This window comes from Mixophyes fleayi, chromosome 4 (assembly GCF_038048845.1).
Source record: "Mixophyes fleayi isolate aMixFle1 chromosome 4, aMixFle1.hap1, whole genome shotgun sequence".
NCBI classification, from domain to species: Eukaryota; Metazoa; Chordata; class Amphibia; order Anura; family Limnodynastidae; genus Mixophyes; species Mixophyes fleayi.
Window position 1 is genome coordinate 103,395,044 of NC_134405.1, and position 12,222 is coordinate 103,407,265.

General features: G+C 43.4%; 1 protein-coding gene across 1 annotated transcript in view; it reads right to left on the bottom strand.

The window, feature by feature from the left end:
* Positions 1-1,625: 1,625 nt before the first annotated feature.
* Positions 1,626-12,222, bottom strand: part of TM6SF1 (transmembrane 6 superfamily member 1) — a 35,340-nt gene continuing 24,743 nt past the window's right edge. The window contains exon 10 of the mRNA XM_075207912.1: positions 1,626-5,371. Coding sequence (XP_075064013.1) covers positions 5,180-5,371 — 192 coding nt within the window. The 3' untranslated portion in view covers positions 1,626-5,179. The remainder of the gene's footprint in view (positions 5,372-12,222) is intronic.

Below are 12,222 nucleotides of genomic sequence, written 5' to 3' on the forward strand. Positions count from 1 at the left end.
TCTATTTCGAATAAAGCAGACAGATCGAGACAGATCTGATTTGAATTGGAGTTTTTTGTTTAATATTTATTTATCCAAATTTTAACAATATAATTATAACAATATACATAACAGTGGATTACAAAAGCATTCTCAAGTAAAGGTAGCTAAAATGCGGCACTTGCAGGCAAAAAAAATAATAAGAGTGGGAATGGGTGACGATCAGAGGGAGGAATGGAGCTATCTAATGTTTGAAGTGATTAGGGAGAAGTTCTCACTGGAGAGCAAGGAGTTGAGCTTATCAAAGGTCTTAGCTTTCTTGTGTCCTGGAACTCAAACCATAACCCCCATATAACACAATAGTCTCCAAACTTAACCGCTCAATCAACTCATCCATTGATCTATTAAATTCCATTCTGTGGAGCCATTCCTTAATGGACGGAGGGATAAGGGACTTCCAATGAGTTGGTATCACTGCTTTGGCGACTGATAAGGTTTTTCAAGATTGCTTTTTTAAAACTGGAGATCAGGGTATTAGTCTTATTTAGTAGCCAAAAAGTAGGATTGTCGGGGAACCTTGTCTCCCAAAATAGCAGTAGGGACTGCTATAACCTGGGTCCAAAATGGTCGAAGTATTAAACAATCCCACTAAATATGAAGGGGAGTACCGTGGGCTTCTCGGCAGCTCCAGCACACGTCTGAAACTCCTGGGTATATTCTAGCTAATTGATCTGGGCATCTACATCAACGTGACAAAACCTTGTAATGTGTTTCCACAACAGCTACACTAGTGAAGCATGCATATGTATTTTCTAAGATGTTTGACCAATCTGCATCCTGAATCCGGTCACCCAGATCTTGGTAAATCTAGGTAAGGAGTTACATAAATTTTCAATAAGGAGTTTATAGAATGTAGAGAGATGATGGGGAGAGCATCCGGCAGCGTGACACAACGATTCAAAACCCGTGAGGTCCCTTACTACATCTTTGCAGGGGAGCCCCGAAGTCAGGAAATGTTTTTCGAGTTCGGTAGTTCCCATTTAGCTTGGACTATGTCAAAGGGAGGCACACCCGAGGAACCAATCAGCTGGCCGACACGTATGATCCCAGCTTCAGCCCAGGTTGTGAATGTGCTAATTCGTAAACCCGGCGGGAACAGTGGGTTGCTAAAGATGAGAGACAAAGGTGAAATAGAAGAGGATATATGAGTAAGCAGTCAGAGTCTTGACCACCTTGAAATGGTGGGGCCAATAGTGAGATGTTTAATAGTGGGTAATTTGCTAAGCCATGGGGTATACCTGGGGAGGGAAGGCAAGTATGCGCCTTCAATGTCAATTGACTGTTTACCACTGGTTGAGATTGTCCATTCCACAATCCTTCCCAACATGACTGCATTGTGATATGTAGGAAAATGTGGAAGCTGGAGTCCCCAAAGATGTCTACACCGGTACAGGATGCCACGTTTAAAACGAGGCTTTGCATCCGGAGCATGACACATCCAGTGGAGCCCCTAGATTACGTAGGTCTCTACATGGGAAGGTAAGACACCCTGTAACTACGGTACAAGAACCTGCTTAGATAGCCAAATATGGGTTAGGGTGCTATAAAGTAGAACTATGGGGTTGATCTAGGAATACCCACTGGTATTCCTAAGGCTACCCTTAGGGGAGGGGGAGAGGGTGAAAGCCTCATCTGGGTAACTAAACTGTGGTAAGAGATGTTAAGGCTCAATATAAACACTTGTTTGAAAACTGCAGTCTGCAAACCTTAAATCCATCATATAAGTCCACGTTCTGTTCCATGGAACCTGTAAAAAAAGAACAATAATAGAAAAACAGCAAACCAGAACAGTAGACTTTATCGTTGGTAACAGCAAGAGGCATTTGAAGGGGAAAGTCGAGGCCAATACTAGGCCCGCCAGGTGACTGTGATATAGAAAGTCAAAGGTGCGCTATACAGGTGACCGAATCTCTCCGTGGTGTCTGTCTCCATTTAGAAGATCTCGGGTCTCCAGCTATCATGTTTCTGAAGCCTGAGGATGGAGTCTCGCAAAGTATTTCTGTCACTCCTGGAGGTGTACATTTTGGATGTCCAGTGCAGAGCAAAATGACGTAAGGTCTGAAGGAGATCGCACAATTTCTAATCGACCACTGTGGGGAAGGTCAAATGGAAAGTTCCATCTGTATTTGAAGTTCCGGGTGTGGAGAGCATCGGTCAGGAGCTTAAGCATGCACCTGAGTTGGAGGGTGTGTCAAGAGAGGTCCTGGAAGATTTGTATTTTATGTCCACTATAGTCAATACCATCAAGATTTCTCACTTTTTGAATGATAACCTCCTTCTGCGTATAGTAATGAAGCCGGCACATGACGTCTCTTGGTTGGTCCGACTGGGCTTCTCGTAGTTTCAGGGCCCTGTGTGCTCTGTCGAAGTGAATGGATGCCAACTGGGTGAATTCCGCTTGAAGGTGAGCCACTTCCGAATAGTCTCATGGAGCCTGGTCACCAGAATTTGGAAGTCTTTTTTTTTTGTCGGAAGTGCCTCTTTTGTAGGAAGCGACTTAATAAGTCGCACTATAGCACCCAGGTCTTGGCCAGTTTGGGAGGTCGGGTCCGGTGTCGCCATGTCAGCTTAAGAGGGAGTATCAGAAGCTGAAGAGCTCGGGGATGAGGCCACAGGCGAAGACGCTGAGGCAGAAGAAGGTGTGGTAGTCTTTAGGAATTGTCTGAGGTCCGAACTCTGTGCAGTGTCCACAGGTTTTTCAGAGTTCCATTTTGTATGACCTCTCCTGTCTTTGCCCATGAGAGGCAAGCGTTGTACCGCGGTTACGTTAGAAAAGCAGCCTTGAATTACATGGATGAAGCGAATAGTTTAGATACCTTTAGTCACATTCCCCACATAGTGGTCTAGAAAGCCATGAGGTCAGGTAGCACACCGGGATCTCCATCACATAATTCAGAGAATTGGGAAAGGTGGGAGAGCAATGTGGGAGGCACTTATCAAAAAAAAAATGCCTTTAGTCGCAGCTCACTTTGATAGCCTATGTAAGTTTGGAGCATATCAGGAGCAGTGTGGTTTGGGAGCCACTAGTTGGCAGCAGTGCCCAGTTGTCAGGCTGCAGATGCAAGCTTATAGAGGCTAAAAGCCCATGGGATAGGAGCAAGAGTTCATGTCAGACCTGGCGTGAGTTTAGGATGCTAGAAGCCGTGTAGCCCTGTCTACCAGCTGTGTCGACTGTTCAGGAAAGCTGGCCTCAGTTGATAGAAGGGGATCCGAGTCACCACAGAGCTGCCAGAGGGAGAGAGGCACCGGAAGAGAAGCTGGGAATGGCGCCCAGCACTTCCGGCAGAATGCAGCAGGGAAGGCACACGAGGGAGACCCTCGAGAGGAATCTGGCCACCGGCAGAGTTCAAGAGATGAGGCGCCACTTCGGATGGCTGAGCGGGGACTTGAATGGAACCCCCGATGCAGCGTCTTATATCAGGTGGCTACGGCGCAGTTTCTTTACAGCAGTGCTGGCACCAGGTGTGCAGGCAGGCTCTGAAGTAGTAAGAGCGTGTGCTTCGCTGCAGCAGGAGCTAGAGCAGGGGCCTTATGGGGACGCCGGTGGTGGTCAGCAGGATCACCGAAAGGTAGGCCCAGTGTTCGCGCGTGTCGACAGATGAGTTGAACGGCCAGTAAACAGGTCTCCTATGGAACGGCCCGCAATACCCTCCTATTGTGATACACAGTTATCAGTTTGTGTGGCAGTCAGCCGCAGGGAGGTAAGGATATTCTCCCTGATAGAGAAGAGCTCTCTGGCGCGCGGCCGACACGGATGGCTGGCAGAGCATGCCTCGAATTGGAGTCTTTTCACTCACTAACCTATATATACGGTCAATATCTAATTAATAACTAGGGAAGTTTGTATATTCTACACTTCTATTCGTTCCATACCTTCATAGGGATTAGCCCTTGTGTTAGATTTATTACACACATATCAATTAGAGTTTAATTTCACAGATGTTCAATACGGACAACAATTTTTACAAGCCTATACTAGACGACTGATTAGGTGAATTTAGAAATCTATGTACATCTACAACCTAATATCGTAGATCAAGCTGGCAGTAATATTAGGAATAATTGCAATTAGACGAAATTTCCTGTTACTTCTAAAATTTAAACGATCTGCACTCAAAGACTGTCATTTGAGATTATCATCATCATCAGCAACATTTATTTATATAGTGCCACTAATTCCGCAGCGCTGTACAGAGAACTCCCTCACATCAGTCCCTGCTCCATTGGAGCTTACAGTCTAAATTCCCTAACATACATACACACACACACACAGACACACAGACTAGGGTCAATTTGTTAGCAGCCAATTAACCTACTCGTACGTTTTTGGAGTGTGGGAGGCAACCGGAGGAAACCCACGCAAACACAGGGAGAACATACAAACTCCACACAGATAAGGCCATGGTCGGGAATTGAACTCATGACCCCAGTGCTGTGAGGCAGAAATGCTAACCACTTAGCCACCGTGCTGCCCATGATCCTATATTATAACTCTGCTTACTCTGAAAGCAGAATTTTCAAACATCTCTAGTTTAGATGTTAATCTTGCTTTATTCAAAATAGAGAAGCATACAGCCACATACTTTGCTGCCCAATATCGGATCATGCCATAAGTGAAAGAAGATATTTGCATACCACATATACTGAATTAATAGTGGCTGACTTATAGTGACCCTATTAAGCATATAAACTATGGTCCCCCAAAGAATAGCATTAGTTTTAATAGAGACACATACTAACTATTAATATATCAGTAGTTACAATGTGTAACATGTAATATTTAAGTAGCGCACTACCACTGAGAGAGCTGGCTTAGGGAAGTGATTGAACCTTGTTAATAATAACGAACCACTATTAAGAAATCTCAGTATAATATTATACTATATTATATGAGCTTTCCACTGACTCAAATTTTTTATATTTCACATTTGGTTTTAAATTGAATATAATAAAGGTTATTTTATGTGTTTTCTTTCTTTCTTTTCCAAATCAGTGACTTTTGGCATAGCAATTGAATTCACGGGGATACCTTCATTCTGACCAATTATCCTATATAACCAAATAAAACAAAATATACACATGTGAGGTGTGCCTTCCACAGATAGTATTTTTTTCTTTCTTTTGTTGTAATCCGTTACCTTTATTCAGCTTTGGGCCCTGATCTTATCTTCACAAAAAATTCTGGCTTACTTATACAACGATGGGCTAGTAACTGTGGAACTATCCCAAAAAGTATATTTGTGATTAAAACTACAAGTCTAGCCTCATCGGGAACTCTGTAGATGTAAGGAGTCCTTGCATGAAGGGAAGCACCAATGTGAGAGAACTGCGCCTGCAGAAGGAAGAAGAATTACTCAATAAATACAGTAGAATGTTTCTCTCACACACATAAAACACTGCATGACAGTGACATGATACCGACTGTGCACAAGTTGCAAACCGCAAAAATCTGTAATACGTGTAAGCATAGCAGGCACACTCAGCAATGTAATAATAAAGCTTTATACACACATATTTGTACATTCTACCTGTAATAAATGCAGTCTTGTTGCCCCCTCACTTGTAATTAATTTAAGCCACAAAGGCTACTTGGAACAGTATTTTAGAAGACATGCAGTAAATTGTACTTTATTGGAAAGGATTGTAATAAAATGGAATGTGGTATCTTGCACTTTTGAATGTTTATTTGTGCACATTGCACGTCTGGTGATATTTCCTCTTGGGCACACTAGGGTGCAAAGGCTTCTCCCAAGAGTGGATGAAGGCCAGTATGATTCAAGGTCAAGATGACAGTTCTGCTCCTTCTGATTGCTTTGATAAGGAGTGTATCAGATCTTTCTTTGTTATGGTAAATACAATTCTACACTGAAGAGGATAATTTCTTTGTGAGACTGTCAACTGCTCTATAGATCTGTTAGGGCTTATGGCTTGTCATACCAATAGTTAGAATTCTATTATGCAAAATTTCAAACAGCCATGGCCAATTCTGTACATATTTATGAAAATTGGTGGACAGAAACCTATGCAAAAAAATATGCTGTAACACATAGCAAACAAAGATAAAACCTGTGCTTTCATTTAATAAAAACTGCTGAGTTATTTGGTAAAACGAAAAAAGGATGTTATACTAAAGCAGATGCATATAGGCAAGATTTATTGGCAACTAGATTATGTTGCATTACTGTAAGTTCAAATAAAATTATGCATCTAATTTATGCAGATTTAAGGTAGGTACAAACGACTGCTTGCGGATGCTTTGGCATGCACCTGTAATCCACTACGTTTCATATAGTAAGAGTTTCAATACACTCCTTATGAATGCATTGCCCTATCTTCTTAACCCACCTCTTCCCTGGCAGATTTATTAAAACTCCAATAATAATGAATTCCCTTCCCTCTCCAAACTAAAAAGTGACAAACCCCAGTCCTAAGGCAATGTCAATCCTCAATCTGCATAGAGCATTTTTGTTATCTATGAGACTGCAAGCCTAACATTTAGACTTTAGCTTCTGTGGGGGCTTGGCTTAGACACCATCTCAGATAGACATCTTGCTGCAGAGCTCTGCAACAGATACCTCTGTCCTGTCTAGCAATCAGCTCCAATCTGTGTGTCATCTACCCACAGCAGTGGCTGAACCTGCCAGGCACACACAGAACTCATTGGAGACCAGTCAGTCGCAGAACAGACTGCCCTAATCGCCCTAAGGAGAGTGCGGTTTACCTCGGTCACGGACTTTGGGTTGGATCCCCTTTGCGAACTTTGGACGATTTTCTGCTTCGTGCCAGTGGAGAACTTTTGGTGGAGTGGCCCCAGCGTGTTGCCTGATCCTCGAGGGGTCTGACACTCGGGCTGCGGTGCGCGGCCGGATGAAGCTACGTCCTCGGGTACTATTGTCGCCACATGCTCCAGACTTCCAGTTCACAGAGTTCTACTTGCGGTCGGTGTCTCCACAGCGGACTCCACCAGTGCATAGAGGGGAGGTAGGTCTTTGAACCTGTGCTCCCGGCTGGATGTTCAGCTCATAATCCTGCCCCCAATGCTGTGAAAATAACTGGGCCAACTCAACCATGCACTCCTACCTCTCCTTACCACGTTGGAGCTAGGAGCGCAGTGAGGGCACTGTTAGACAGTGGAAAAGAGGATTGTAACTGCTCTGTATCACGCAGACCAACACCGGAATTGGGTTACTATAAGTGAAGTTGCAGTTCCTATCTCACTTACCAACAGACCATTCACATCAAGGTATTTTATATAATATCCTAACTTATAAATTCAAGCAAGATATCCTGCATTATTATCAGACTGGCTGTGTGTATGTATCACTAGAACTCTGCCACCACCTAGTGGCCCCATCCAACATCACACCTCTGTTCTCTATTGTTTTAGATATCTACAATACTGGATATATGAGACTGTTTTTGTTGTGTGAGTGATTCTTGGAAGCCACATGTTTATCCACTGTCGAAGTCAGCAAATTGGATAATGTCATTTCAATTAATAACGAGCAAATTTGATTGTCTTTGTCTGAAATTATGCGTAGAACACGCTACGGTGTAAAAGGGCGTATCCAGCCGCAACACGTGGCAATAAACAGTTTCTACACTTTTACACACATTCGCACAAACATAAACATTTGTAAATAGTACACATTAATTGTAGTTGCAACACATAGTCATTTATGTCGAAATATAGTAGAATTCATGTTTAATAAAGGAGGTATATGCATACTAGTGAAACCTACGGTTCAGGTTAAGGGAAATGTGTCATGTTTGATATCATATTAATCCCCTTTACATCAGCAGCTGTCCGGTGCATTCGGCAAAGAGATCGCACATTGCATACTCTAGTTATTGATGTTGGGGAATAAACCTTTAATATGATATTGACTGTGAAATGCTAATGGACTGATTGTAATTGGAGTTTTGGTGGGAAGAACAGAGCTCATCCCCTGGAGAGATGACCCCCACCTTTGGATTCCTTAGATTGAATCAGCCTATGATGTGCAACTCCCTGGACCCTCCTGAAGCCTGGACCAATAGAAGCAAGCTATACTATCTGCATTGTTTCACTGTATCTCTGTTTGCATATAAGCAGTAGCTCTCATGTAGTGTTCAGTCACCTTGACCACAGACTTCAGACCTGAATGACTGTACACTGGATCCAGAGCGCCTGCGATAAGTAACGGCTGTACTTATTATTATTTCGCTTGAATTATTCTGCTACTTTTTGAGAATAAATATTTGTGCGTTGAAAACACAAATTGAGATTCAACAATCGTTATTGGATAGCGACAAAACGCTCTTAACACCACTCACATTCCTTCGTCATGTAGTCACTAACCCCCTCATGTCTTGAACCTTCGTGGGTATGTGGCAGGCAATTCCTTCTCACGTTCTCTTTCGCTGACAGAAGATGCTGTTTCTGAAGTAACCTAAACTCAATAGAACTATTCCTCCCTTCATGGGCAAAGACAAGAAAGCCATGGCTAAGAAAGAAGAGACATGCGCCTTGTCCAGGTTTACGACAATTCCTTTGGGTGTCCACCACTGCCTCTGCTCCTGACTCACTCCCTGACAACACAACGTTGACACACAACGCCAGTGAGAACACCAATTCTATATCCATGGCGCCATCATAACTCCCCAGGGACATTGCAGACTTGCGTGTGATTTTCCAGTATATGAAATCTTTGTCTACTAAACAAGATATCCTAGACCTGGAACAGAAAATGCAAGAGACAGTCTCCACTGCAGTCTCTAGCATACATGCTGACATCTCACACCTAGCAGCCAGACTCACGTCCCTGGAGGAGGAAAGGGAGTCCTCCAATGGATACAATGTCAAACTACGGGAGGTGGTGTCCCTCCAAGCTGCGGAACTCAAAGACCTTAAAGCTAGAGTGGATGAGCCGATAATCGAGGACACCGCAATAATTTGCGAATACGAGGCATCCCAGAAGATATTCTACCCCAAGGCATTATTGATGTACTCACAAAAATCTTTACTGAGGTGTTGTGGCTGGATCTGTCGACCCAAATCACCTTCGACCAGGCTCACAGAGCTCTACTCCCCAAAGCCCTTGCCACAGAAAACCCCAGAGACATTATATGTCGATTACATTACCATACACAACGAGAAGAAATCTTGTGAAAATTAAGAGACATTGATAGTATTGACTTTAACAGTCATAGGGTCCAAGTTTTCCAAGATCTGTCCTGGCACACTCTTCAGCAGAGACGTTTCTTGAGACCTCTAACCGAAGAGCTCTTTAAGCACAATGTGAGATATCATTGGGGCTTCCCTTTTAGCTTACAAGCCACAAGCAACGAGAAGCAAGTTTTCTTGAGAGACCCCTCAGATCTTGTGAACGTTTGCTCTACTCTGGAATTATCACAGGTGTCCATACGAGAATGGCAGGAGAACACCTCTAGACTCCAGCCGCCACCCTTTCCACAAAGGGTACAGTGGCAATAAGTCCACCAGTCAAACAGAAGCTCTAGAGACACTCCAACTCATAACCAGAAAGATACTCCTTGATTTAGGACACTGTCACTAGTGCTATACTTTTTAGGGTTGTTCTGCACAGAATATAATGGTGCTATCCTCGAAAGAGTCAACATTTTTGTTGTTTGTTTGTATGTTCTATGACTGTTTTTTTCTCACTTTCCTATTTGCTAGATTTCCTCCTACCACCCCTTGTGCTTTTCAATTCTCCTGTGATTTCCTGAATTTACAACCCCACTCCTCCTGGCTCATACCTTACTGTATCTTCAATCCTCCATTAACGAGCCCGCCTACAAGTAATTATACAGTTGCTTCCTCCACCTCTGGCCACTCCCTTAGAGTTTACTCTATAAATGCCATTGGTCTAAAAGTTCCTGAAAAACGGTCCCAAGTATTAAATTTTTTCCATGCAGACTATGCCGATGTGTTTTCTATACAAGAGACCCATTTCAAACTGGGCTCATCAACTCTTCTCGAAGTAAGCATTATCCACATGCCTATTATAGTGATTGTCACTCCGGGAAGACATAGGGTGTAGCAATTTTACTTTCCAAATCTCTGCAACTTTCTGATATATCTCACTACGCTTTTGGTGAGGGTCAGGGGCTCCTTGTGAAATGTAAAATTTTCCACCATCAATTTACCTTTGTAAATGTTTACGTCCCCAACCACAACCAGGCGTCTTTTCTAGCGTCGAACATGGATTCCCTGGAGCATCGACTGGAAGGAGTAGTGCTGTTTGGTGGGGACCTCAACTGGGCCCGAATTTAGATACCTCGGGCGGGACTCCGAGACACCCGAGTAATGTCTATCACAAGGTGAGGTGCACCTTTCATAATTGCCAGCTGACTGAATCCTGGCTCCTAAAACACCTGCTAGATCCAGACTACACCTTTTATACACATCCACACTCAGCTTACTCCAGACTAGACTACTTGATGGTTAGCCACAGACAGCTGCATTTGATTAGACAGACAGACATTGGGCTAATAACATGGTCAGATCACACCCCCATTTCTCTCAATATATACATTCCTCTTGACATCCCTAAACAGTGGAGACTTAACGAGTCCCTTCTATAGGACACCCACTGCCAAGACCAAATTTATACTGCTATTGAGGATTACATAGCCCATAATGACTCCGATGGGATGTCTAAGGTGACTATCTGGGAGGCCCATAAATGTGTCCTACCAGGCAAACTCATTCAATTAGGGACATTTGTCAAACAACAAAAAAATATCCTTAAGACTAATCTCTTAGTTAAAATTAGAGATCTGGAAACCAAGCACAAGTCCTCCCAAGCCAGGGAAACTTTGCATTTACAGAAGCTAGAGTTGCCTTCAACAATTTGCTGGGGGATAGAATGAATTTAGCTTTGCAGACACAAACATTTTCAATGGGGAAATAAACCGGGGAAGTTGTTGGCCCAGGCATTGAGAGCCCAATGTGCTGCCTCCTTCATCCATTCGGTGAAAGATGCTCATGGGAAAGAGAGCCATCTTACAGGGAGATAGATTCAGCTTTTCAGGACTACTACTCCCGTCTATATAATATAGCGGGTTCCTCCCCCGGGTTGATACATCATTCTAAAAAGGAAATGATCAGCGAATATCTCCAGAAATGCAATTTTCCTAAGCCCTCGGAATCCGACAAAGAGATACTAGATTAACCATTTACTTTGAAAGAACTAGAAGAGGCTATTGCCTTCTCACCATCTGGGAAAAGTCCTGGACCCGATGGTTTTACAACTGGCTACTATAAGATGTTTGGCCAGGCGTTGAACCCTCTGCTCTTAAGAGCCTTTATTAAGATCTCCAATACATCCGGATTCTCCCGGCAGTCACTCAAAGCACGTTACAATTATTCCTAAGGAGAGCAACGACCCCTCCCTGTGCTCCAGCTATCACCCAATCTCCCTGTTAAACATAGATCTTAAACTCTTAACGAAAATGATGGCAAGTCGCTTGAAGGGCCTTCTTCCAGATCTCATACATAGCGACCAGGTGGGCTTTGCCCCAGGCCGTGAGGCACGTGACAACACAACTAAGATTATAGATCTGATACACAAACTCGAGAATAGACACACTCCAGCTCTACTTTTATCAACTGATGCGGAGAAGGCCTTTGATAGAGTAGATGGGCAATTTCTTGAGGGGGTGCTGGAGCACATGGGATTGGGTCCAGTATGTCTTCATAGAATTCTCTCCCTTTATAAGAACCCTACTGCTCGTATTAACATTAATGGCTCTCTATCCGAGACATTCTACATTTATATTTGCACACGCTAGGGCTGCCCGCTTTCCCCATTGATATTTGTTTTGTGTATGGAGGCTCTGGCTCGATCTATCAGAAACAACCAGGATGTGTTGGAATGGAGGTGGGAGGAGTGGAGCACAAGTTGGCTCTCTTTGCAGATGACTTGCTGACCATAATCACTAACCCTACGGTCTCACTGCCCAATTTAATGCTCGAATTTGAGAAGTTCGGGACGTTGTCAAATTTTTTAATTAACTATACTAAATCCATGGCTTTGAATCTCTCTATTCCACCCAGAGTCCTCAAGGGTATCCAGCACTCCTTCCCCTTCACTTGGCACCCTTCTCAGATAAAGTATTTGAGGGTACTAATACCTAGAAACCTCTCTGATGTGTATGATATTAATTTTGTCCCTCTAA